General features: G+C 39.6%; 1 protein-coding gene and 1 long non-coding RNA gene across 4 annotated transcripts; one reads left to right on the top strand and one right to left on the bottom strand.

The window, feature by feature from the left end:
• Nucleotides 1-2,280: 2,280 nt before the first annotated feature.
• On the top strand, nt 2,281-4,050 carry LOC306653232. The gene is made up of 2 exons (XR_013761672.1): nt 2,281-2,761; nt 2,990-4,050. It is a non-coding gene; the product is annotated as an uncharacterized lncRNA (long non-coding RNA).
• Nucleotides 3,756-27,460, bottom strand: SNX5 (sorting nexin 5). 3 transcript variants are annotated; one of them, XM_079126177.1, is made up of 14 exons: nt 27,320-27,460; nt 27,001-27,083; nt 17,093-17,197; nt 16,469-16,579; nt 15,508-15,629; nt 13,827-13,950; nt 12,718-12,813; nt 11,452-11,557; nt 11,290-11,365; nt 9,985-10,024; nt 9,807-9,893; nt 8,467-8,626; nt 5,885-5,970; nt 3,756-4,554 (listed from the first exon to the last, which is right to left on the bottom strand). In XM_079126177.1, exons 2-14 carry the CDS (start codon nt 27,049-27,051, stop codon nt 4,504-4,506), a joined length of 1,215 nt encoding a protein of 404 aa, XP_078982303.1. In that variant the 5' UTR covers nt 27,052-27,083; nt 27,320-27,460; the 3' UTR covers nt 3,756-4,503. The 3 variants fall into 3 exon arrangements, with proteins under 3 accessions (XP_078982303.1, XP_078982304.1, XP_078982305.1); XM_079126178.1 differs by having other exon boundaries at nt 27,001-27,079; nt 27,320-27,455; XM_079126179.1 differs by lacking the exons at nt 27,001-27,083; nt 27,320-27,460 and adding an exon at nt 22,741-26,965.
• Nucleotides 27,461-27,527: the final 67 nt, after the last annotated feature.

Below are 27,527 nucleotides of genomic sequence, written 5' to 3'. Positions count from 1 at the left end.
TACACAGCCTGAATTCCCAACCCGCACCATTTGTACTTGCTGTTTGGGGAGCATGAATTGTGCTCTCCTGGGGTTTTGCAACGTGGAGGGGACATGGCAAACAAGCTGGGCATTGTAGCACACACCTGTAATCCCAGTGACTCAGGATGCTGAGACAGGACAATCTCAAGTGTGAGGTCAGCCTCAGCAAATTAATAAAGCCCTAAGCAACATAGTGAGGCTATCTCAAAATAAAAAATAACGCCTGGGGATGTAGTTCAGTGGTTAAACACCCCCAGGTCCAACCCCCAGAACTACTACTACTACTACTAATAATAAAATGCAAGTAAACAGTTTATGGAACATAAGTAGCTGGCTAGCCTTCCAGTTTCCTTTAAGCAAGCTCAATGCAAATTCCACACTCCAAGCCCTCCAAACTCTCCCTTTTAACTGATGCTAAAAATTCCCCCAAATAGGCACTTTGTTCCATTAGCCGAGGGTGCAACTGGTAAATTTATGCCAAGACCTGAAAGGTGACCACCAGGAAAAAAAATGGCTGTGGGCTGGGATTATAGGTTCTCCTGTTTTGAATATTACAGGCCCCATACTTTACCTCCTTTTAAGGTGTTTTATAAAATATGCATTAGAAAATAAGATCCCAATAAAATTAAAGTACTCCAAAAACAGTTGTGTAAATCATTCAAAATTTCCAGTTAACGAGGTTTTTGAAGGTGAGTGGGTGGGTGGGTGGGTTTGGGGTTGCCGAAGGGAGGGAAGAGGCTGGGAGGGCTAAGGAAAGGACCGAGATACTCTTGTTCATCTGCAGGGAGACCTGCCCTTCTGATGGAAATCTAGCAGTGGAAGGACAAAGATACACAAGAACTAGCTTCAAATCTCTCTATGAGGCTAGCCCATAGAGACTGCAGATGTAGTTTAGTGGTAGTGCAGTAGCATGTGCACAGTCCTGAGTTTAATCACTAGCACCACTAGCATGCTTAGCAAAACAGCCAAGCATGGTAGTGCACACCTGTAATTCCAGCAGCTTAGAAGGCTGAGACAAAAGGATCTCAAGTTCTTAGAAGGACTTCCCGCCCTGGAAACTTAGCAAGACCCTATCACAAAATCAAAAATAAAAAGGTCTGGAGATATAGCTCAGTGGTTAAGTACACCTGGGTTCAATCCTTAGTCCCAACCTGCCACAAGAGGAAAAAAAAAAAAAAAAACCTCCAGTAAGGAATTACTTTGTACCACCTTGGCAGAGCACCCATATGTTAGGGGGTAGGTGGATAGGAGAGGGTCTCCCTGGACCTTTCATTTCCAGCTATCTAAAGTTCCACTGTACAGATGTGGTCCTCTGGCTCCTTTCCAGGTACCAAACATGGCCAGGTTTGGAACCCCCATTACCTCACGGATGTTTAACAGGCCAGACAGCAAATTCTCTTCCTGAAACAGCAAGGCGTCAGTCAGGGAGGTTATCATGGGTCACTGAGAATCTGAGGCCCAGAAGTCTAGGTGGACACCATCCACTACTAGATATTCTGGGTGGCAGGACACTCCTCTTTCTGCTACAATTGACACTTAAGCTATAGGATAATGATTGGAGGAACTCTGCAGGCATGCTGGGTTCCCTCCCTGGAACCAGGAGGACCCACCAACAGCCCAGGGTGTGTAACTGCACTGGGTCTGGTCTGCCACCTGCAGGCAAAAGATTGATGGTGCAAGATGCTTACTTCCTCACTGAAAAGTTCTTCCAAATGGAAATCCCCCTTTAGAGTCCATTCATTACCTCAAATGAACGTCAAGTGCACAACCCAAAAAAATGTGAGCAAGGCAAATGAGGAAACAAATGCAGAAAAATGCAGAACAAGTGTAGCTGTGTCAAGGTGAGCTGCCTACTGCTTGTGGTATCACCCCAAACAGCACAATGGGACTTAAATTTGTCTACAAAGTTTAGACCAATGGTGATTTTCACAATCATTTTCAAGTTTTTCTCTAAAAAAATGTATAATCTGAATTTGGGGTCTGTGTGTACAATGTGACCCCAGCAGATCAGATTCTCAGGTCTGGTCTTCCTTAGGTGGTCTCCTAAACTATTTCCCATTCATTTATAATGCTTCTGAAAGGGTTCCACAAGTACTGCATACAACTGGTGTATGAGGTTTCCTGAGAGACCACTAGCTAAGTTTTTCAAGATAAACCTAATTTAAAAGCACTCTAGCCAGGTGCCATGGTGCACACCTGTAATCCCAGGAGTTTGGGAGGCTGGGGCAGGAGGATTGAGTTCAAAGCCAACCTCAACTTAGAGAGGTCAGGTCCTAAGCAACTCAGTGAGACCCATCTCTAAATAAAATATAAGGATGTGGCTCAGTGGTTAAGCACCCTGGTTCAATCCTCAGTACCAAAAATAACTTAATAAATAAATAAAGCAACCTACTCTAAGGGAGTAAGTCTACCTAATTTCCCATAAGGGAGGCTCCTCAGTAGCAAGTTTCTCACATGAAGTTGCCCCTGCTGAGGTTGTGTAGAACCTGCCTTCCCAGGTCTCAACTCCAGCCTTCCTAAGGGATACAAAGCAGTCTGCATCTAGTCCCAGCCTTCACTTCATTAATTCAGGACCTCTTTCCTACCAGTTTACCTACTTCCACAAGGGTACTATGATTACAGCCTAATACTCTGCATATAAAATCAGTAACCCTCAGCTGACTGACATGAGTGGGAGGAAAAACACTGTATAAACACCCCTGACCCATTCATTACCCTCAAAGCTGGAAGGAACAATATAGTAGTGTGCAAATTACACACATCCAGAATCATGCAACAAAAGCTGTATTAGAGACCACTGGTATAGTTAAGATAACTGAGGGGAACCTAGTGTAAAAGGCTGGCTCCAGTTTGCTCAAAATTCAGCTCATACGGGGAAGCTGCTTAAGCCGTTAGGCAAGTGGCAGACCCAGAATTGAATGCCACTATCTTATACTCAGCAAAAGATTCAGTCTGAAGAAAGTGCAAGACCCCAAGGCCAGTAACCAGACTGCTCATTAAACCAGGTCTGATCACATGATACTCAAGTGGCTATGGCTTGAATATTGGCTGTACTGTCTGTCACCCATGCAAACACAGGATCTTGTAGTTGTGCTACTATGAACACTATGGGAAAGACAGGGAAGGAGAAACGTGGATAGGAGCTGAACTGGAAAAGTAACCGTTGAACTTAAATTAACTCATTACATGAATCACACTTCCCAAATAAAATACTGAAGGTAGTACAGGGCAGTGTGGCCAGCACATAAAGATTTAGCCACCTGCAACTAGCTGTGATGGCAAGATATCAACACCCACTAAAGTAGATATTCAAATAATCAGTTAAATAGCCCACATACCAACTACTGGTTACAATATAATAGATGCTAAAGGTGTTGGGTAATATGATTTTACCTAATCTCAAAGTATGTTATAAATAACATATTACAAAGGTAAAAATTAAACTTTAAAGTAAACCTGACAGACACAACCTTGGTTGGGTGTTTGAGTCATTGCCAATAAAAGATGTCATGAACTCAAGGACACAGTGTCACATATGCCCCCTGTCAAAAATACAAACCTGAATAAGATAAGATCAGGTACAGACAGACTCGGATTAAGAGACCTACTAAACAACCGGCCTAAAGTCCTCAAAAATTAAGACAGATAGAAGGAAGCACCTGAAACCAAACAAGGCTTAGCTTAGCTACAAAATGCATTTAGTCTTGTTTTTCACAAAACACTCCATACAGTAGTGTGATTTATTATTTTATTGTATAGTTTATAAAAACGAAAGCCCAAACACGCATTCCCCCAGCATCAGGGAAAGACCTTACATCTTTCTTGTGCAGCCATTCTAAAGCAGGCCATATTGTTTATTTCTATATATACCCCTATGTACGTGTCTCCCCTCAAATATTCATATCCCAACTACAAAAATGGAACTGCAAAGGATTTTTACAAAGATAAATGAGATCTTTTTGCCCTTGTTATTATACAAACACTTGAGGTGACTCAAGAACATGAGTGTAACAAAGAGAAAATAAAACACCCAATGAAGGAATGGAATGTCGGTTGGCTGTAACAAGTAGCTGTTGTTATTTGTTGAACTGGCACCTCCCTGACAGAATCAGTCTGCAGGGACATGGGCACATGAATCAGGGTGACAAGACATAGGCCTGGTGATTGCTTCTACTTATTCCAGAAGGCACATGTCTTCTACACCCTTTTAAGTAACTGAAGACAAACTACAGGAGAATCCAGTATTTAGATTCTGCCCACTCTGAGGTATTAAATGCATAAGGAAAAAATTAGTTATGTCCAAGTAGCATGCAATAAAAATATTTTTAAACCAACATGGTTAAGTGTTAAGATTTTTAGAAATCAAAATATTTATTCACATAATTTTAAACTAAAGTCAAAGCTAATCATATTCTATGGTAATGATTTAAGTGCAAGTGATGCAATTTTCACATTTGTTTCCTTCAGAGAAAGGCAGATAGATCAGTTGTTCTTGAACAAGTCAATGCAGCTCTGCAAGAGGGAGACATTGTTCTGGGGGGAAAAAAAAAACAAAACACAAGTAACATCAAAGTCAAGGCAGACCAATGAATCACTCTAGAATCTAAGAACTTTTATATACTACTCAAGAATGAAACAAACATAAATCCACTGACTTACTTGTCTAAAGGGATCTAAACCAGCCCAACTAGGCTGGCATTTTTCTCTGCCAAACCTCAATTAAAGTACACAACCTACTCACCACCCATTTCATGTGAAGAGTCCCTCTCCCTCAAGAGGATCTGTCTGGGACTACCTTCTCCAGCACCTCCATCTCCCACCCTATCTGCTACCAAATGCAATCATACCTGTTCTGCTTTACGAGGACTTAGAAAGACCAAATAAAAAGTCAAGTAAAAATCAGTCATTGGCAAGAATATAAACAAAATTACAAGAAGTAACTCTGAAAAATTGCTTTGCAAAGTTCTCACTTCAGAAACATTTAGAGAACTGTGAACAGTGTCCCACACCTGTAATCCCAATGACTCAGGAAGCTGAGGCAGGATTTTAAGTTCAAGGCCAGCCTCAGTAACTTAGTCAGACACTGTCCCTAATCAAGAAACAAACAAGGACCGGGAATGAGGCTCTGCGGTACAGCACTTGCCTAGCATGTACGAAGGCCTTGGTTGGGTTTGATCCTCAACACCAAAAAAAAAAAAAGTGAGTAAGCACAAGGTGGATGCCAGTGACAGTTCCTCCCAAGGGAGGAATCCCAGCTATAGCCCTTGAGGTTGAAGGACTGACCTTGTCAGCAAGACGTGACAGCAGTCTGAAGCTCCCTGGAACCATCCAAGGAGATACCCTCAGGGATTGAGCATGGGCACCAAAAACTCTCTTAAAAGACCCCATTAGGTCTAACATGTTGCCCACATCGAGAATGTCTCTGCTTCTATGCTAGGCTACAGACATTAAATATATGCAACAATAAAAGATTTTCTTCCTTTCTAAACCACAAAGGAGTACTAGAAGATGCTTGGCAAACAAAAAGCTGTTTCTTCTAAAAGCTTTCAATGAAAACCCAAGTTACTAAAGAGCTTACTGCTAAATTATTAGAGAAGGTGCTTCAGGGTGGTCCACAAGCCCTGTAAGGAGGAGGCAGGGGAGCCTTAACCAAGAATGCTCTTCTCAAATGTAGTTTAAGATATTATGGATTTTTGGTTTGCAGTAGCAAAAAATATTCCAATGAGCAGGCTCCCATCTACTAAGTACCATATGGGATCAAAAACCATAGGACAAACCCCATCTGCCTGATGACACTGGGACAATGAACTGGGAAAGAGGGATGGAACCTAAAAAGTTGTTGGTTTAATTTGAAAACACTTACTCTGGCATGCTTTATTTCCAGTTCAGACATCTCAATTAGGTTCTTTCTAAACGCTGCCACTCTCTTCCGTTTGAAATTTATAAGTTCTACAGGAAGAAAGAGTTAAAGTTTACCAAACCAAGAAACATTACATTTGCAGATTCACTGTAGCCTCCAAATATCATTCTTTTAAGTAGTCTCCACAGTGTTCTCAAACCACCACTATTTCCTCCTTAAGCATTCTGACTGGGACATATACTAGATGTCTTCTGTTACTGTGACTCTAAACACATTACAGAGTTGAATGTGCAGTGTAGGATACACTACTCACAACAGCCAAGACATGGAGTCGATCTGTGTCCCACCAATGGGCAACAAATAAATTTTTTAAAAAATGGAATACAGACACAACAGAGTATTATTCGGCCTTTTTAAAAAAAAAAAAAAAAAAAAAAAAAAAAAAAAAAGAAAGCAACATTCTAAGCCAGGCATGGTAGAGTACACCTGTAATCTAGCGACTCAGAAGACTGACACAGGAAGATTTCAAGTTGGAGGACAGTCTGGGAAACTCAGCAAAATCCAATCTCAAAAGATAACAGTGGTAGGGTAGAGCATTTCTGGGTTCAATCCCCAGTTTAAAAAAAAAGATAAGAATTTAGGAATGGGACAATAAAAAGTTACTTTGAAACAATCTAAGACAGCCAGCAACATGAACATTGGCAGGAAAATGCCAACTTGCAGTAAAAACCTCTTTGCCATACAGTTTAAGCATGAAACAATACAAGATATTACTCTACAAAATCTAAGCTTACACATGCCAGGTAGCTTCAAGCACATTATCAGACCACTGTTATTATGAAGGCATTTCCAGATATACCTAAATGTGTCCAACACTGGCAACTGTACTTTAAAATGAGACAGGGATGGGCATGGTGGCACATGCCTGTTATCCCAGCAACTTGAGAGGCTGAGGCAGGAGGATCCCAAGTTCAAAGCCAGTCTTGGCAACTTACTGAGGTCCTGCCTCAATGAAAAATAAAAGGGCTGGGGATGTAGCTTCGTAGTTAGGCACCCCCGGGTTTAATCTCTAGTACTAAAAATAAATAAATAGGTAGAAGCAGCGCACCACTTTACAATGAAGTTAATCTATACTAAAAAGCCCCCTGGCCAGTGACAGTGGCACATGCCTATAATCCCAGTGACTCAGGAGGCTGAAGCAGAAGGATTATAAATTCAAAGCCAGCCTCAGCAGCTTAGCAAGGTCCTGTCTCAAAATAAAATGAAAAGGGCTAGGGAATGTGGCTCAGTGATTAAGAGCCCCTAGGTTCAATCCCTGGTAACCAAAAAAAAAAAAAAAAAAAACAAAAACAAAACAAAACTGTTCTGGAATGGGGCAGACAAGAAGAACCTAGCGGACCCAGACGGGAATTGAATCATCAGGATAGACTCAAGATCCTGAAACTTGCCTGGGTGTGCAATCACATGTACTCACCTAAATTTCCCAATTCTGTCTGCTGAAGGGCCTAGAAGTGGAGACAACCCAGAACAATAAACACCCCTAGCACACCCAGATCTTGGGTACTATTCCCTAAGTACCTAGGCTCCTTGAAAACTGGTCCATTTATGGGTTAGAGTTGAATGTCTACAATTACACAGAACAAGTAACTGCTTAAAAGAAAGTATGTGTAATACTTTCACAAAGACATGCCAGTTTCAAGTTGTTCCCATTGGAAAAGTCTGGACACTTTGAGTACCCAAATAATTCAGGATAGTAACTTAAAAGAAAAGGAAGGGCCAGCAATGTACCACAGTGGTAGAAGGCTTGGGTGGCATGCTCAAAACCCTGAGTTCAACCCCCAGCATCGCACACAGAACAACAAATAAGATGATTGGGAAAAACAAAGGGGAGAGAGCAGACTCTTGTTTGTAGTATGACAGCAACTGCTAACCTGCATATGAAATGCTAGAATTGGGAGAGGGACATCACCTAATTGCAACCATCAGAGTAAAAGTTAGTTAGGAAAGAATCGTGCACACTAAGTCCAAGGAAGTTTGATGAAAAGCAGGACATGTATGTGATCTTCAATCACCTCCCCACAGAAGGGTGCCGGAGCATATTAAGTGCAGAGGAGAAACTGGACACCTGACTAAGTAACCAAAATGAACACCACAACAGGAGAGAATATGGACATTAAGAAAGATACATCATTAACTATTTGTAAAAAATATTTTTACAAAGAGAGATTTATAAAATAGAAAATTAAAACAAATATATCAATATTGCAAAAAAACAACAATAACCAAAAACTTCCTGAGTAAAGAAGACTTAAGATCTAGGATAACTAGATAGGAAAAACAACGAAGTTTTTAGGGATAAAAAGACCACATATGCAATTTAGTCACATTGATTAGAAACACCAGACATTCATGTTAATACCATGTGAAGGCAAGTGTTAGTGTTCAAGTGTTAACTAGGATACTGAGTTGAGGCTATGTGGCTATTTTTATACTTTTTAAAAATACTTTTGTACCACTTCTCTCTATAAGCTTAAGATTTATTTCCAAATAAAACATAAAATAAGTAAAGAATGTTCCTACTCAACCTTCTTTTGCAGATTCAGAAAGCTGTTCAAATTTCTGGCAGCATTCCTGCTGGTGTGCCTCAGCCAACTTGACATCTTTGCTTTTTAACCGGGCCTTATCCAAAGCTTTGTTTGAGTTCTCATAATCAATGAGAGCTTTGGTGCGTCTGTATAAAAGATCCTGACAAGAAAATTAATAGTTACAACTTAAAAATCTGCAGAGAACAAAACAGGAATACAAAATAGCTCAAAGAGTCTAGAAAATAACACAAGGACCAATGAAATGTTTGAAATGTTACATGGCAAGAATCTAATCTACTTTGATACTTACAACTATCCTCATAAGATTTAGCAGGGATATGCAACTCTTTACATTTGAGGGCTTTCCCAGAATTCTTTATGTGTCAGGTTAAAAACAAAAACAAAAACAAAAAATCTCAACAGTGGGGCATGGTGATGTACAACTGTAATCCCAGCAACTCAGCAGGGGAGGATCCCAGGATCCAGGCCAGCCAGGACAATTCAGCAACATCCTGTTTCAAAATTTAAAAGGGTAGGGATGCTGTTCAGTGGTAGAGAGCCCTGGATTCAATCTCCAGTACCTGGGATGGAAAGGGGGGGATAGGGGTGGCGGGATGATCCAACAGAGTAAAAATAAGGATTATTTTCTAGTTGATTCGATAATTGAAGACAATTAACAAAATTACACATTATACAGTTGGGCAAGGTGGCACATGCCTATAATTCCAGTACTTGGAAGGCTGAGGCAAGAGGATCACAGGATTGAGGCCAGCCTCAGCAAGGAAAATAAAAGTAGAACACTTGAGTAGCAAACATAAGGTCCTTGGTTCTACCTCTAGTATCACAAACCAAACAGCAGCAAAAACCAATAATAACAAACCACATGTACAGTTACTGCTGGTGAGTCAAGGAGAATGCTGCAAGAACGCAACTGAGCAACAAAGCAGTCAGGACCACATAACTTGTTGAATCTCAGTGAAACAACTGCACCCAGTTTTTTAAGTGAAAAAACTTTAAATTAGCTCTTACTTCCATGAAGTAACAGTCTATAAAGCATTAAAATTGTCCAAATATAAGAAAACACACCACAAGGTATGCTCAGGCAAAGAGACAGGTAAGAACTCATGCTTATTCCTGAAGTTTATTCTGCATACTACTTATGGATCCAATGCCACAAAAGAGCATGTCACTTCACAAACAAATGTGATAAAATTCCTATCTTCCTCCTAAGTATGAAGAAAATTTCCTTTTTAACAAAAAGGAATAGCTCTAGCATTAGGTTTCTGGTTACAACAAGGTGATCTAGCACTGTAGCTGGGTTTCACATCTCTTCATCTTACCTTCGCAGCCTCTATGTTGAGCATGTAGTATCGGAGAAGCTCTGTCAGCTTTAAATCTTCATCTGATGAAACTCGACCCTCTACTTTCTATTTAAAAAAGTACAGGTCACCATCAAATCAGTTATCTTCAGATTACAGAATATATATATATTATGAAGACAAACACAAGAATCCTTACCCTAAGTTTTTCAAATAGTTCAGCAACCTTCAATAGGTATCTGAAAATAAACACACAACTGGGGTTTAAGGTCTTAAATCATCTATGAAATAAATGATCTTATCAAATAAGGTAAGAATGGGTAAATGTGCTTTGATTTTTAAAAGTAGTGTTTTTCTTTCAACTGGCTCAAAACATAAAACTGAGCACATTTCCAGTGCCTTATCCACTGGCATTACCCCTCCTGATGCCTTTTAGCCAACTTGCCTTATTTTCAGGATGTTCTTATCAAAGGCCTATGCTGTGTCAAAGAAGGTCAGTTCTAATGAGCTACCTGTACTGGCATCACAAAGCAATAAACATGCTACCATCTCATCTTGGTTCTGCCATTAGCCAGACTTTCAACTTCAAGTCAGAGGCAGTATGACCTGTTATATCAAGCAGAGATGTGTTAGGTAAAATAGTCTTATGCCAGAAATGCCCAGCACAGAGAAACAGAAAGCATACGTAAAAGTAAGTGCAAGATCAAGATAGGATCATTATACTATTCTCAAAACCAGCAAATCTCTTCAAGAGCCAGGTGTGGTAGTGCTAGCCTATAATCCCAGCAACTCAGAAGAAGGAGGCAAGAGGAATAAAGTTTGAGGTCAGCCTCAGCAACTTTAGGAGAACCTATCTGAAAACTTAATAAGGGGATAAGAAATGGGGGTGGGTGCAGGTGCGATGCTGGGGTTGTAACTCAATAGTAAAGTGCCACTGGGTTCAAATCCCAGTAACAAAAAACAAAAACAAACAAACAAACAAAAACCCCAACCAAACAACAAAAATCTCTTCAAAAAAAAGACTAGGGTTTAGGAGCAAGTTCTGGGGCAGGGGTGGCAGATACCATGTCCAGCCGCAAAAGTGGCAAGCAGCTGCCCCTGAAATAGCCTAAGAAGGCCAAGGACATGGCTGAGGAAGATAAGACTTTCAAACAAACAAAAAGAGGAGCAGAATAAACTTGAGGAGCTAAAAGCAAAGGCTGAGGGGAAGAGCAAGAACCAACTGACAAAGAGAACCAAGGCAAACTCCTCTCAAATACGACCACAAAATGAACAAAGAAATAAGTCATTTAATGTGACAGAAATAAAGGCTCTACACCATATCTAAGGCCTCTACAATTCTCTTAGAAGTGCCTTGTAAAGACTTGAGTGCTGGAGAGTGTTCTTGATAAGCTTGTATTCTGGGGTGGAACTGAAGCCTCTGATAGTACTCATTATTCTTTTAATTATATCACTCAGCAGTCTTCAATTAGGAAGTCAGGGAAATGATTTCACAATAGCTTACTTTTTGATGACTGTGGGTTCTTCTAAAGCCAGGCTCTGTAAGCAGGCTGCAGTGTGAATATAGTCATCGGCAACATCTGGAGAAACAGTGCAGTCCTTATTATATAAGCAGAGCAGGCACACTAGCAAAGCCAAAAGTGGCTAGTGGGTAAAAGGTATTTACTTTTATGAGATCTGGTCATTCTGTCAGCTTTAGCACAGGAATCCTTGATCCTGTTGTAATAGTTAATAAGGAAGTTCTTCTCTTGCTCAAAGAAGTCATCCACTTCCTAAAAGAAAAAAAATTTAGTGTAAATTACAAGAACATGTATTTTCTATTAGAAATCAATATTCTGACAAATTTCTGGGTAAAAATATTTAACCTCCACAGATAAGAGGACTGCAAACTTAAAAGACATTGATAATACCCAGGGCTAGCAATAATCAAATGTTGACTGACAGAAAATGGCAACAGAGAATCATTTTGAAGAACATTCTCTGGTAACCTAAGACCCAAAGGCTCTATTACTACTGCAGTGGTTCTGCCAACTGAGGCACTGCCACCCAGACTTGAATACTTGAATCTGTATGTAGTTATTTTTTATTTATATTTGGCTGGTTTCAGTTTGAGAGGCCATACTGGTATATGTGGTAGGCACTGGCCAAGGATGCTAAATATTGCACAATGAATTGACACATGACAGTTCACACATCTCAGCACTGTGCAAAAGAGTGAAACCAAATTTCTGACACTGCCCTTTCTACTGGGCACCTGTATGTTTCCCACTCAAGCCTCCAGCCCTGGAAAGACAAAGTCAGACACCTGGTAGTAAACTTTTTAAGGTATCTCAATTTTAAGAGGGGGATGCTTGAAGACTAAAGAGAGAAATCACATCTATGAGGGTAATAAGAGACTTATGCTTAATCTGATGCTGCCTTCTCTTCACTGGTATTATGGAAGAGTGAAATTAATTTTAATATTATACTTAGAGCATTTCTAAAACTATAATCACTGATAGATAAAACATTAATGAGATATTTTGGTTTTTTCTTTGTCCTAAGTCCTTAAAATCCAGTATGTAAATAAAACAAAATCTGTTTCCTTTATCATGCCTACTAAGCTACACGTCAAGTGCTCACCTGCCACCTGTGGCTGGCGGCCACCATATTGGAGAATGGCATGAAATACTGATCTTCTAGCTTATTTTCTTTTTAAAATTGAGTAACCTCTGTCCTTACAAAAGGAGAAAATACTCAAGTGTGGAAAGGTTCACGTCACTTCTCCTGAGAGAGAACAAGGTGTTTTGGAGAAATAAGCAAAAACTGAATTAAGTAAATGAAAATACCCCATTCCTTAAAAGTTAGTACTTTGTGATATTATCTCATCCAAAGAAATATAATCTATTCCTAGGAAGTTATGAAATTTTCTCAAATAGCTGAAGTCCCTTACCTTAACTCCAGAAAAAAGAACTTCATCAGCACTTTTCACCACACTTTTAAAGAAGCCACCAAACATTTCTTTGGTATTTTTCCGCCTAACACTTAGCTAAAAAAAAATTCCAAAACAGTTATGTTACATATTTTTTCCAGGCTCTCTCAAGTTAGTTATGAATAACATTCCAAGCCAATACTTTTTACTAATATACGAACATGCATTAAGGTATCTTTAATTGTTTTACCCACTGAATCTGAAATCCATAATAAATGGACAATCTTAAACATAAAAGTCATCTTTCTAAGAGGATCACATATAAATAGGAACAGTCTTTGAGGATTTTCAGTCCTTGGTAGAATTATATTCTATTCAATCTACATTGCTGATTAGGCTTTAAGCTTAAGAAATCTCTAAATCATCTCATATTAAGAGATGACAAATGTAACATGTAAAAAAAAAAAAATACTAAAATAAGCACGCAAGCACATCTCCTCCTTAACAAAAAGGGTAACCAAAAGAAATCAATATAAATCAATTTAAGTTCCTTCTAACCATCCCAAACTTAATTGTAGGAGAAAATTAGTCTTTGGAAGGGAGATAAAAAGTCAAAATCTGGGGCTGGGTTCATGGTTCAGTGGTACAGCACTTGCCTAGCACATGTGAAGCACTGGGTTTGGATCCTCAGCACCACATAAAAATAAAGCTATTGTGTACATCTTAAAAAAAAAAAAAAAAAAGCCAAAATTTAGGCACTCACATAAATGACTAACAGATCTGTGGGGGGAAAAAAGAGAAAGCATCTACAAACGTTTCCACTGTATTTCTATTATTAAAAAAGTCAGAACTTCAATAGTAGATTTTTCAGAAAGTAATATTTTTTCTTTTGCAGTGCTGAAGATCAAACTCAGGACTTCGCATATGGTAGGCAAATACTCTACCAGTGAGCTACAATCCCAGTCATTTCAAAAGTTCAAGACAGGGTCTAAGTTGTCGGATGCTGGGTTCAAACTTGTGATCCTCTTGCCTCAGTCTCCTGAGCAGGTAGGATTACAGGCGTCACCACCATACCTGGGTCAGTCATACACTTTAACTGGACCATGGAAATGTGAATAAAATTGCCTTACATCCTGATCATATTCCAGGAAAACATGAAAGTTGCGATCTTTACTAAGAACAGGATGAGAAGAAAGCCGCTGAAGAAATACTTCATGAGAGGAGACAGTCTTCTTAAAGACAGCGAGATACTCACTGAAAAGACAAGCGCATACACAATTCAGTTGGCATCGTTCAACTATCTGATGAATACTATCCGCTGTAGGTTAACTATAGTCTTGTGTTCTCCTCATTTTATTAGGTAAAACACTACAACTAGACCAAAACAACATTTTGGGTTAATCAGGTAGTTAATAAGGCAGCTGCCATTTTAGAATCTAGAATGAACCAATAAAGGAGTAAAGTGGCCCTTTTCCTCCATCTGAAACCCCCCAAACCTACATGTAATTAACTACTGTTGAAATTTAGCAGCTCCAAGAATTTGTTTCTTTAAAAAGGATGAAAATCCTTTAGGCAGTTATATACACAGCACGAATCCTTATTAAGACTTGAAATCAGCAGAAATTACAAAGCAGTGTTACCTCAATCAAGGCATTCAAGATGTTAGGACCTTGGAAAGTTGTGTTTAGTGCTTTAACCCCAGGGCTGGTCTCATAGGCACTCTAGTGTGCATAGTGATTCAGGTGTGAGCCCTGCCCTAGGCAACATAGGCTTGGGGCAGAGCACTGAAGAGTTGCTAAAAGGGGCACCTGAATTCCAACTTGCTGATGATGTTACGAGAAGCAGGTGAAGGCTACCGTTGACAACTTAGTGAAACCCTGTCTCAAAATAAAAAATAAAGAGGACTGGGTACATAGCTCAGTGCTAAAGCACTCAGGAGTTCGATTCCTAGTACAAGGGGGAAAAGAAAGCACATAGTACTTTTACCCCAACCTCCCAGGACTTAAATGGTCATACATGTCATACATGTGGTTTTTAAAATTCACATTTCATTTGTTTAAGGAGAGAAAAGAGTAGTTGAAAAACATCTGGTGTAAGTTTTTCAGTACTCAGTAATGCAAACCTCCAACTATGACACAGAATAAAGAATCCATTTTTGCTTTAAAATTACAACCAGATTGAAAATATGCAGCCTATGTACCTGGCCTCTTTCAAACATCAATATGGTTATTTAGAATGCTTTGTAAAAGCATTTGTTACAACCAAGTTTCTCCTAATACTTCCTGTAACAAAACTTCAAGGAAGAAATTTTTGTATATTTTAACAATTTGAAAACGTCCCGTTTGAAGACACAAAAGTCTATTTTCTTCCCTATGCCAGACCGGCATTCCCTAATAAATGTATGATCTATATAGGAGAAAAAACAACTAATCTACCCGGCAACAAAGGCCTACAGGAACCAAGGTCAGAAGTACAAAAACTGCATCCCACAAAACTACATTTGCAAAATGTAGTTTTAGAAATCAGCACTAGGCAACTAACAGCTATATTTTTAAAAGAGCCCACTGGGCGTGGTGGTGCATGCCTACAATCCCCAGGGCTAATGTCAGGATAAATCCCAACATATATCCAATAGAGGCTGAGACAGGAAGCTCACAAGTTCAAAGCCAGTCTCAGCAATCTAGTGAGACTATGTTTCAAAATAAAAAACAGCCTGGGGATGTGGTTCAGTGGTTAAGTGTCCCTGGGTTCAATTGCAGGTAACCCCCCCTCCACAAAAAAAAAAAGAGTCCATCAAGAAAATCCACTTACGCTTCCAGTTCTTGCTTCATCTTTGCAAATTCTTCTTTGGTCATGGACCCTTCACCCTCTCCCAGTTTCTGCATCTTTTCTCGAGGACCATCAAAATCTGGTTTTGTAGGAGCAGGGGGAATCTGCAGCATAGGCAGGTAACACATGAGCATCTCGTCCCCGTGTTCTAGTTGATGCCTTGTCCAACTCTGACCACCAAATGGGGCTGTCTAAAAAGTCACTGGGTTTCACCCAAACTTTATTCCTTCTGATCCAAAGTGTGTTCCCCACAGTTGAGTATTTTGACATAATTATTTGTTCAGTTTACAGAGAACTGGCAGAGTACCAGGCTAACGTCAGCTTAAAATTAGTATAATCAATGCTAAAAGTGATTGAACACCAAGTCTCCAGACATCAAAAGCAATTTTTCAACCTCTAAGGACTACCCAAAGATTTGAATTCTAAACAGAAGTTTCAAGAACTATTTTTGTTTCATTATTTTAAAAAATCACCATTGGGTAGATTCTTTTAGTCTACCTAACAGGACAACGTGTACTTAATTTTCATTTGATATCCCCCTAAGTCCCTGTTCCTATAGCCAAAAATTAATTCTCAAAAGCTGACAATGGCTTCCTTACTCTTTAGGCACTATTGGGAATTTTACTGCATACTAGCAACAAATACTAAAGAATCCTAGAAATCAATTTACTGATGCCAGAGAAAACATAGATAGGACTTGAATCACTAAGCTGTTTATCCACTTACAATGTATATAGTATAAGCCTCTATATATGCTTCATTTCATAGCTTTAACACTATTCATGGTTTAAACTATACCAATCTGGAGTTAGCAAATATTCTAATGGGCAGATAAAAATCAGAGTTTTCACAACCCATCATAAAACACTGGTAAAATCTCTTTTAGTACAATAAATACCAAGGTAGTATAAATTAATTATTTGGTATTCTAAAACATACTCACAATAAGGCCAGCATAGTCTGTGGTTTCAATAAGAGTATCATGTAACCACACGAAGTCTTCATGTTGCCTTGTAACAGAAAACTCTGAGCTCTGAAAAGTAGGCAGTGTAGTCTGTAAAGAGAAAGAAGTAAACTGCTAACCATCACCTGATAACATGGTTTGGGTTTCCTGGGCTGCACTATGGGAAAACTCTGCATAATAAAACATCACGATAAAGAACAAAAGCAGCAATATTATGATCTCCACCCACCACTGACCCACAGCTAAGACTCAACCTGATCTTTAAGGAATACTTTTCACAAAACTACACCTTTTGGAAGTTTGCCATGGGCATCCAATCAAAGAAGAAAATATCCACTAAGATTAAAAGCAAGCTACAGAAATTGCACCTAGATGCCAATCAAAACCAAAGGTGGAAGGTTTAAGTTGTATAAGTAGGTGGCTCCACCACAGCAGAGAAGGATGCTGAAGCAACAACACTCGCTTAAGGCAAGCTATACATATGAGAGAGGCCCTCACTTAACAGTCTGGTACACTGTAAACAAACAGTAACCATTTTAGTTCATGGAATCACTCTTCTCACACCCATGGTGAACAAGGCTCCGAAGCCATTCTGTCACTTACCTTGGTGTGCACTGTAAACTTGACCTTATCTCTCTCACTGAGTGCATCAGGTATGTCAATCTGAAGTGAGGGATCAACATTCAGGTCCACAGACACAGACCTCAGCTGAAACACATTTTTTTTTTTTTTTTTTTTTTAGTATTAGTCTCAAATTAATTTCATCCCTATAAAGTATTCTTCTAAAATGGGAGGGAATTATTAAAAAGGAGTCTATATATAGATCATTTAGAACAAAGTCAGTTTTGAGATATCTGAAATTGGAAGGGAAACCTGCTCTTTAAATCTGTGTTCAAAGCATTCCTATAAACTAAACAGAGCAATTAATTGTATGATTCTAGTATGTACACCAGATAAGAAATGCATTTCTTATGTATTTGTCTATACACTAGAAGCCTTAAACTAGATGAGGATGAAATCTTGAATTCTTATGTAAACATTAAAAACAACATTCAAGAAGCATTATTAGCTGGGCATAATGGTGCAAAACTCCCAGCAGCTGGTGCAGGGAGGAGGCAGGAGGAGGCAGGAGGATTACAAGTTCAAAGCTAGTCTCAGTGACTTAGCAGAGCCCTAAGCAACTTAGTGAGACTGTCTCAAAATAAAAAAATAAAAAAAGACGGGATGAGGCTCAGTGGCTAAGCCCCCCTGAGTTCAATCCCCAGTAGCATTATTAACCATAAAGATTATATGGCATAAAGATTCAACAGACTAGGAAAACCTTGGAAAATGGCAGAGAACAATCCCCTGTTGTGGGGTCCTGGGTGGAGAGATAAACGGACCTAATTATATTCAGACACAATTACAAACAGTTGAGAATTCTAGACAGGAAGGGTGAATTATAGAAACTAACCAAAGCAGTTCTTACTGTGGTTACACAAGATCCCTAGTGTGACCCCTGCCCTGGAAACTAAGTGACTGAGTTTATGAGCTGGAAATTTCAAAGGGTGGGGGGAACCACCCATCTTCATTTTTGCCAGTTTTAAGAAAACATTTCTTTCCAGAATAAGGAAAAAACAGTAGTAACACTAAAACTGGATTACTAGTAAAAGTAGTTAAACAGTTTTACTATTAAATTTACTAAATTTAAATCAAGGTAAATTCTTCAATTCTAGAAGCAGACAAGCTACTAGTCAAAAGCAACTCCTTCTCCATTCCTCACTGTATGTAACTAGTGCTAAAGTCATAAAATCCTAGAGGAATTAACAGAGAGAATGTTGAGTGCAGTCTGGAGCTAGAAGAATGAGGTGTTTCTGTTTAAATTCTTGTCTTCAAAACACAAACTTAAAGGCCAGGAAGTGATGAACTTAAACTAGAAACCTGGCCCAATGCGCTATAAAAAGACTAACTATATTCATTAAAAAATATATAATTAGGGACTGGGAAAATGGCTCCAGTGGTAAAAGCATGGCTAACATGCATAAGCGTAATTAACAGTCCTGACATCTCAACCTAAACACCTTTGTTTCCAAATGTATTTTTTACTATTTTTTTAAAAAATTTGTTCTAATTAGTTACACAGGATAGTAGAGAATGCATTTTTTTTTTTTTTTTTTTTTTTTGCAGTGCTGGGGATCGAACCCAGGGCCTTGTGCTTGCAAGGCAAGCACTCTACCGACTGAGCTATCTCCCCAGCCCAGTAGAATGCATTTTGATACATCATAAAGAAATGGAGTATAACTTCTCTTTCTTCTGGTTGTACATGAAATATAATCACACTGGTTGTGTAATCATATATGCACATAGAGTAATAACATCTGATTCATTCTAGTATCCTTCCTACACCTTCCAAATGCATTCTTGATGACTGGTATGAAATATTTGGTTTAATTTTCACATGTCTGTCTGTGAGATCTCTGCAACAAAGGTCAAGGATACTTCATTTTATCACAACTATGATTCTAGCTCTGGCATATTTCTGATAAAAGTTTCCTTTGTTCTGGTAAGTTACTGCTGGGAAAATAGAGCCTTCAAAATTATCAATATATGGGGCTGGGGAGATAGCTCAGTTGGTAGAGTGCTTGTCTTGCAAGCACAAGGCCCTGGGTTCGATCCCCAGCACAAAAAAAAAAAAAAAAAAAAAAAAAAAAAAAAAAATATATATATATATATATATATATATATATATAAGCTACAATGTGACTGCACAGAGATAGTGGCTCCTCCACCTACTTTGTGTTTGTTTCTGTCAAGACGCAAGCATAGGAATAAAGTCAGCTAGGTTGTAGAATGAAAACATGGGGCAGCTGTCACAATAGGTCCAAGGTACCTTTACCAGAGCTCAACAACAACTACTCCTTTTCTGGAAATTCTTTGAGTGGTGCTAGAGATCGAATCACCAAGTTACATACCATACCTGTTTTCTTAAGTCACAACCCCTGGCTTCTACCATCTCTCAATTTAATATAATGATAATTCTATTTCTGCTTGCTATAAGCCAAGTAAAACTGGTAAGCTTATGAAACTCCACATGGACTATCTTTGAAAAACCCAACAGGGAAATAATTAAGTAATCGGGGTTCATTTAAGTACCACAGTTAAAGCTACAATGAACTCTACCACTTAATGACCATCTTGTTTTTGTCTTTACCCATATTATCAACCATGTTCAGGCAACAGTCAGATTACTATTACTACATCTGTCTTCCCTTCTAATTAGTATAGAAATTTGCTGTCACTGTTTGATGAAGACACAAGGGAAACCCTAGAGGCTTTTCACTAGCAAACAACAACAACAACAACAACAAACCAGAAAACTGGCTTGGCTTGGTGGCACACACCTGTAATCCCAGTGACTCAGGACACTGAGGTAGGATTTTGTCTGAGACCAACCTCAGCAACTTAGGGAGGCCCTAGGGACTTAAAAAGAGACCCTGTCTCAAAAGAAAACAAAACAAAAAGGACTGGGGATATGGCTCTGTGGTTAAGCAACTCTGGGTTCAATCCTGGGTACCAAAAAAATAAAAAAATAAAAATATCCAGAAAACTGCAACCAGGTAGGATATGCTTTTCCTGCATCAATTTTTGCGTGAACATATCACCACTAGAAGGAATTCAAACAAAAATACCAACTTGACATTATAGTCTTGACCACAAAGACTATATAAGCAGGTCTATATGTAGGTCTTAAACAATGGCCTGAGAATACTGGCAGAATTCCCAGGGGAACCAGAACATCACCCAATTAAATGAATTTTCTCATACTGCAGCATACAATCCTTCAGATGAAGTCCACATCATTATGGAATAAAAAGTTGTAAATGTACTAGGGATGTCATTCAATGACAGAATTCTTGCCTATCATGTGTGAGGTCCTGGGTTCAATCCCCAGCATTAGGGAAAAGAAAAAAAAAAAAAAAATCATGAAATGCTTCGTTTCTAAGTCAGCATTCCTTCTTACACTTAATCAACAAAACCCAACACCCTTCAGTCCTATGCCCCAGTATTGCTACATAAATTACTGTGCTCAGGGGTAGAATGGAGTAGACATTCTATTTCGTTTACCTACCTCTATCCCTTATCTTAAAGTACCCAGAGTGCTTCTCATGGTGAGGCCAATATCGTGAACCTTTACCTTTGACTTGGCCCACATGTCAAAATGCCTTAGATGTTAAAATACCTAGAATGGTCATTTACATTCAGCAGGGTAAGGCAAGCTGCTTAACCAAGTCCAACCTTAGGCACACCAGGCATTTGACATGTAAAAGTTCTACTTGTTTTTCAGATCTCTTGACATTTGTGAGAATCAAATTTAAAATACCTACAACCCAAACAATGGACTCAAGTTTCAAACTGACTCTTGTAGATTTCCCTAGAAATCTGCACCACATACCCAACATAAAGCACCTCTCTACCAGATCCATCTTACAATAAGAGTACAGTCAGGCACAGTGATGCACGCCTGTAATCCCAGTGGCTCAGGAGACTGAGACAGGATTGCAAGTTCAAAGCCAGCCTCAACAACTTAGTGAGGTCCTCAACTGAGTAAGACGATCTCTAAATAAAATACAAAAAAGGTTTGGGATGTGCCTCCATGGTTAAGTGCCCCTGAGTTCAATCCTTAGCACAAAGAGGAAAGGGGAAAAAAAGGGGGTGGGGGGGCGTGTAAAAAGTATTGCTTCATTTAGAAAGCAAACCTTGAACCATTTTGAAGAAATTTGAATGCTTTTGGTAAGAGAGTTAAAGCACTTTCCTGAAGAGAGAAAACATGTTAGGAACTCCCCTATGTATTTCCTCACCTCCTGATCAGGCAATGGCTGTAGGACAACCCTGCAGAGTTCTCAGCTACAGACCACTACTAGATCTTTGGGGCACTCACTTTTGGTCCAAATTTGACTTATGACTCATTCTGGCACAAGACTTAATACCATTGGCAAAGTTCCCTCTTCAAAAGACCTAAAGGGTCACAGATGGCAAAGGGTACCTTCATGACAAAAGGGCAAGATTCCAAAATTCAAAACCCACAGAAATGAAAATACATGAAAAAAATACACATTAGTATTAGTGCCATATAGCCAAAATGAAATAAACTCCACAATCCCTGATCTGCCAGAATGGGGGTTAGTGAAATAACTATTTTAACCTAATCAGTTTTGTGTACAATGTTACAAAGTTGTACACCTCAGTCCCAATATTTCCATATGTATCTGAATATTACAAAGAAACTGCTGTGGACAGAAAAAAGACTGCTTATGTATAAATGATTTTCTAGTTTCCATTCCCAAAATACATATTCTTAGCACATGCTATCTGTGCATTCCCTTCAAATGGTTACTCTTTCCCTTCTATGGGCCTTACTTTTACCCTTTACTACACAAGGATCAGACTGCCTTCTGGATCAGATTTTAATTTTTCCCAAAGGAAGCAAAAGCAGGGCATATTTCAGCTTTCTAATACTCATTTGCAAGGAAATAAAATTAAAAACATTCTACCAGAGATTGAGGAGACTAAGGCAGGAGGATCTGAAGTTTAAGGTCAGCCTCAGTAACTTAGAGACCCTGTTTCAAAATAAAAAGGACTGAGGATGTAGCTCTGTGGGAAAGCAATGCCCAGTACAAAAAGAAAAACCCTTCCACAAATACCCTAGATTTGCACTAATTTCTGCAAACATTTGAAACCCATTTCACACATGCTTATGAAACATATTACTTTGATACTGTTTCAACTCACAAGGAAATGCTCTAAGAAATTCTAATACCATGCCTTCACTATATCTCCTTAATGGTTTAAGTGTCATTATTACAAGGTTAAAAGGATTCCAAGTATTGGTATTCTGAACTGTTACTGTTTTCTCCCACCCTAAACACTTAAAATTATCTATATTCTCTCCCCCAACTTCTTACTGTGGCCCTGGTACCTAAAACAACTGAATCAATTATGACCACTATACTAACTCTCTGCCTTTATGGTAATTTGCTCTTGTTCCCCCCATTGGTTCTCCCTGTTTGAGGCCTGCAACCATAAATCTATACTCATAGATTAAGAGAACTTAGGACTTCCAGATCTCAGGCTACTAATAACATGAAAATTACTTAGACACAGGCTTAATAAAAACCTAGAAGGGCTGCAGCAAGTGATCAGATTTGCACCACTCATCTTGGTGAGATAGGACCCAGAGGGACCCCATCCCTGCTGACACTAACCATTCTTACCAGTAGGCTACCAACACACAAGCAGTCTACAACAGAACATTGCAGACTGCAGGGCATTTGGAGGCTACATAGCCCCAAAGTTCCTAGAACAGGAACTGAGGCTTGGAAGAAGGTCAATGCAGCATACTCAGCGAATGGATAAACTGAATCATCATTTCACAAGGCTGCAAAAGTCCATGCAGTAGTCAAATCTCAACATAGAAATAGAAAATAGAAATAGAAAGCAAGTCCGCCGAATTGCTTTAAGCAACTAATTCATATCAAGAAATCCATCTAACTAGCTGATATCTGGACTATCTTCAAATGAGTTCACAAAGCAAAAAGGTTGGTTGAACCATATAATCTGCAAGTATCTCTTGGCACAGAAATCCTACTGGGAAACAACCACAACACTGCAAGAGAAAAAACTCCCATAACTGGAAAAAATATTTCTTTCATTCAGAGCTGAAGTTCTTCACACCCACCCAAAATTTGCATATTTATGATCTGCCTCTGGAGTTTTTGTTAAAAAGCTCAACAAATGCCAGTGCAAAATGATGCATTCCTACAATTCCAGGAATTCAGGAGGATGAGGCAAGAGGATTGCAAGCCTAAGCAAATTCATGAGACCCTATCCCAAAATAAAGAGCTGGGCACGGTGGTGCACATCCCACTGCCCAGAGGACTAAGTAGGAGGATCGCAAATTCGCAGTCAGCCCTAGCAACTTAGCAAAACCCCATGTCCCCACCTCCCCAAAAAAGGAGTAAACAAAAAAAAACCAGGGATGTAGCTCAATAATAGAGCACCCTGAATTCAATCACTACTACAAAAAACAAAACAAAACAAACAAAAAACCCAACAAATTCCATGTCCCTCTTTCAGAATTAAAAGAGATATCTCAGGAGTAACTTAATCGCTTGATCAGAAATAGGTGTTGGAGGTTAACAGATCACTTTTTGAAAAGCTACATCACATAGAAACTTTTCTTTCGTTTTTTTCTTTTCTTTTTTTCGTGCGGGGGGAACAAACCCAGAACCTTGAGAATGCTAGGCTAATGCTCTACCAGTCAACCATATCCTCAGCCCAGAGAAACTTTAATTTTTATGGTACTTAAACAAGTTTACCACATTCATGTGACACATGTCCTACATCCATCTTCTTTTCCTTTCAAAAAAGAAAAGGCAGAACTTACAAAGTTCTGAAAGTCTTCTTTTCTCAAAATTTGGGTATCAAGTTTAGACGTTTCCCTAAATACTATCTAACTTCCCTGTACACTTCTTTGACCACTGGCTATTGGTATATGTGGATTTCTTACCTATATACTGTTCTCAATTTGCTAAAGCAACAAAATCCTGGTAATAAAGATAGCAAGCAAAATGTTTAAAATAAACAGTAGGATTTTAAATTATCTCCCCAGAACACATTTCTCAATGAGCTTCAAATTTTGCCCAGAGCTTTTATGGGTGCTGCAGCACAAAAACCCCCGTTTACAATATCCAAACCTGGCACTTCACTGACAAACATAAGACAAAGTCACCCCTTTATAAGCCTTAAGTGCCCCAGAACCTTCTAAAGAAAACTATTTGCCATTTTTTTAATAAGGTTCTTCAATATTGGTGGAAAAGCTACCAAAGATATTCAATAATCCAAGCTTTGTGTTACCTCCTTACAGTCATAAACCTGAAGAACTTGTATCTAACTGGCAAAACTAACACTAGCATCTATAACACAACTTGACTCCACTTCATAAGTCAGTTTAACCAGTGATTCTCAAACATGGGTGAATTTACTGAGCCTCAAAGGACATCTGACATATTTCTGACTGTTGGAATGAAGGAGGAGGCTGTTACCTAGTAGAGGTAAATAATGTTATTCAGCAACATACTACGTACAAGACAATTTCCCAAAACAAAATGTCACCAGTGCTCAAGTTGAAAAAAATCCTGACTTAAAGTAAAGCTCTAGATTAGATGTTGTCACTTACTAGGTCTTGCCAAATGAGAATTTAGATCTCCGAAAAAAGTCAAATCTAGAAAATTCTCAAATAACCTCTTGGCCATTTCTTCCTGTGACCAAAAAATTCAAGATCACTAATTGTGAAAGTAGTATTCACAAATGGGGATGTTAAGACACTGTGTGCAAGTTACTGATCCAGAACTAGGGCGTGGGCAGCTTTGATAAGTCATACTTCCTGGAAAAAAAAAAGTCATGTGTAGCAAAAAACAGTAGTAAACAAAAATTGGTACATTTGGACTTAAAACTGGTCAAAGTTCAGGAATGATTCTGCAGGATATTCCTCCATCCTAGCTTAAGTGCCCCCACTCCTAGAAGCAGTTTCTGTACCAATCCTGAAAAGAACAGATTTCAACCACAGGGAGTTTTTCCTTTCCAAATGTTCGGCTTACTTCAGTACATTCACAATAAAGCAGAGAAATCTAAAGCTTTTCAGAAACAAAAAAAAGTCCCAGGAGTCTCAGGCCTCTATCACCCACAAACAATGCTGTTACATTTGATTTGCCCTTAGACTACTGGGAAAGAGTAAATTAACCATGTTAACTCTTCCCCTGAGTTCTGTTTTTTGAGAAAGAACAAGCGAACATATTAGGCTTAAAGGATATTACAAAAATGGGAGTGTTCAGCTACCAGACACAGCTCAATACTTTTAGTTTTGCTTACTTCGCCAAAGAGTATGGACTGGCATTCAAAATCCTCAAGAATTAATTATACGCTCTACTTTTGTTTAACTCCAAGGGGTGGTAGGGTCTATGCAAATCCATGAACCTCAACCTTGTGAAAATTGCAAACTAAAGCATGTAACATCTAAACATTAAGCTAACATGTAAATGTTTCTGTGTGATGCAGGCACATAGCTGTAATTCCAGTGAATTGAGAAGCTGAGGCAGGATGATTTCAATTTTTGGCCTGACTGGGCAATTCAGCAAGACTGTTTCAAAATTTAAAAAGAACTAAGGGATATCGCTCAATGGTAAAGCAACCCTGGGCTCAATTCCCAATACCACCAAAAAAAGAAAAAGTTTCAGCTAACTAACAAACTGTAAAATTTTTTAATCAAGACTTTACCATAAACTCCCCTTTTGATAAACTAAAACCATCTAGACCTGATGCACCATAACAGAATACTAGTTATCAGCACAGATCAGGCAGCAAAATGAAGGGTAATTTACTTATCTCCCTTATTTCTGTAACTTTAAAAATCAGGAATGATCCCAGGACTCTGTACAAAGCTCTATTTCAATAACCAATACAATCATGTCCTTGTTCCAACAATCCAGTCGCTTAGCCCTCAACTTCGGTATTTACTTACTAGAAGAATACTTTCTCCCAAGATGCCTGTGACTTCTAAAGAGCTGTTTTTAACATGGATCCAATAAATTTGAGAGCAACCCAGTTGTTTTAGATTTCTTTTAAATTTTTCTGTCAGGAAAACTATATTGATTCTATATTTAAGATTATGGCTGACAACTTTTGAGCCATGGAAAACTAACGATCAAATTTAAAGGACTAATAAAGAGTGGAGACCACCTATAAATCTTTAGTTGGCAATGGTAATCTCAGTTTATCGCATGTAATCTTTTGGACTTCAAGAAAGACGTGGCCTGGGGCTTACATAAATACACAGAATTTAAGAATAAAAGCCTAGCTCAGTAAACATTTCAAACCTACTAAATTACACAACTCTCGCAACGACGCATTTAGCGTTTATGAATTTGCAAGGAACATACTACAGATTCTTGGTGAAATTTCCCCATTTGTTTGGGCCAAAAAGACCTTTTTCTTAAAGGGGGAAGGGGGTCCGCCGGTTTAAAGACAACAAACCACTGCCGTTTATTTCACACTGAGTAAATTTCACGTCCAACTTCCAGTCACCAAGGGAAGTTTTATGAACTTCCAGTATTAAAAAAAAAAAAAAAAAAAAGGTGTCTTCGTGGATTAGTCAAGAGACTGGTCAAGAGTCTACTCGGAATCAGGCAGTGGAGAAGTGGTTACTGAGTAAGGTCCTTCCTGCATGTGTGCTTCTCTCCCCGACAGGAGAATCGGGGGGTCATCCGGATCGGGGGAATCATCGGGATGACCCGGGGCAATCTTCTGATGGAGCGGAGCACAGTGGGTGCACCGGATCTCGCAGGCTCCGGTACTTGGATGTTACAGGGTTTGCTACCAGCAGTTAGGGCCCCTGGGGAGGGTAGAGAAAGGAATAGGGGCTCCGGGAGGTCAGCTGGGCCTCAGATCCTGGAGACCATAGGAGGGGAGGACCTCACCTTGTTACGGTCCTCCTCCTGCTGCTGCAGCAACTCGGGAACCGCGGCCATGGCGACGCGGGCCTAGAGCAGGGGCCGCCTGGCTGTGCGAGGAAAGAAGAGGCTGGGCCACCACCGCCGGGGCGCCTCTCAGGGGCGACCGCGGCCCCGCCTCCGCTGGCCTCCCTGCCCGACGGCGGCTGGAGGCCTTGGGACTCCGCCACCATCCCAGCAGCCCCGGGAGCAGGCAAACGGCGCGCCACGTGCTCCCCCAGAGCAGCCTCCCCATCCCGGCTGCCGTCCATCTTGGAGCCGGGCAAAGAAGTAATACGGGGCCTACCCTCGCTCCGCACCACGCGGAGACCGCTGGCCGGAGGGCTGCAACGCGGAACGGAACCACTGACACTCCTCCAGCGAGGCACGCTTGGACAGAGAGATCTCGGTCTTCTACCGAGCAATTTATTGCTCAGCCCGAGTCCAAGATGGCGCCTAGAGCTGACGTATACAAGATCCCGTGAAGAGAAAGCACGAGATTTGGAGGTGCCCGC

Source organism: Sciurus vulgaris, assembly GCF_902686455.1.
Source record: "Sciurus vulgaris genome assembly, chromosome: 2".
NCBI classification, from domain to species: Eukaryota; Metazoa; Chordata; class Mammalia; order Rodentia; family Sciuridae; genus Sciurus; species Sciurus vulgaris.
This window is presented reverse-complemented; position numbering and strand designations above follow the sequence as displayed.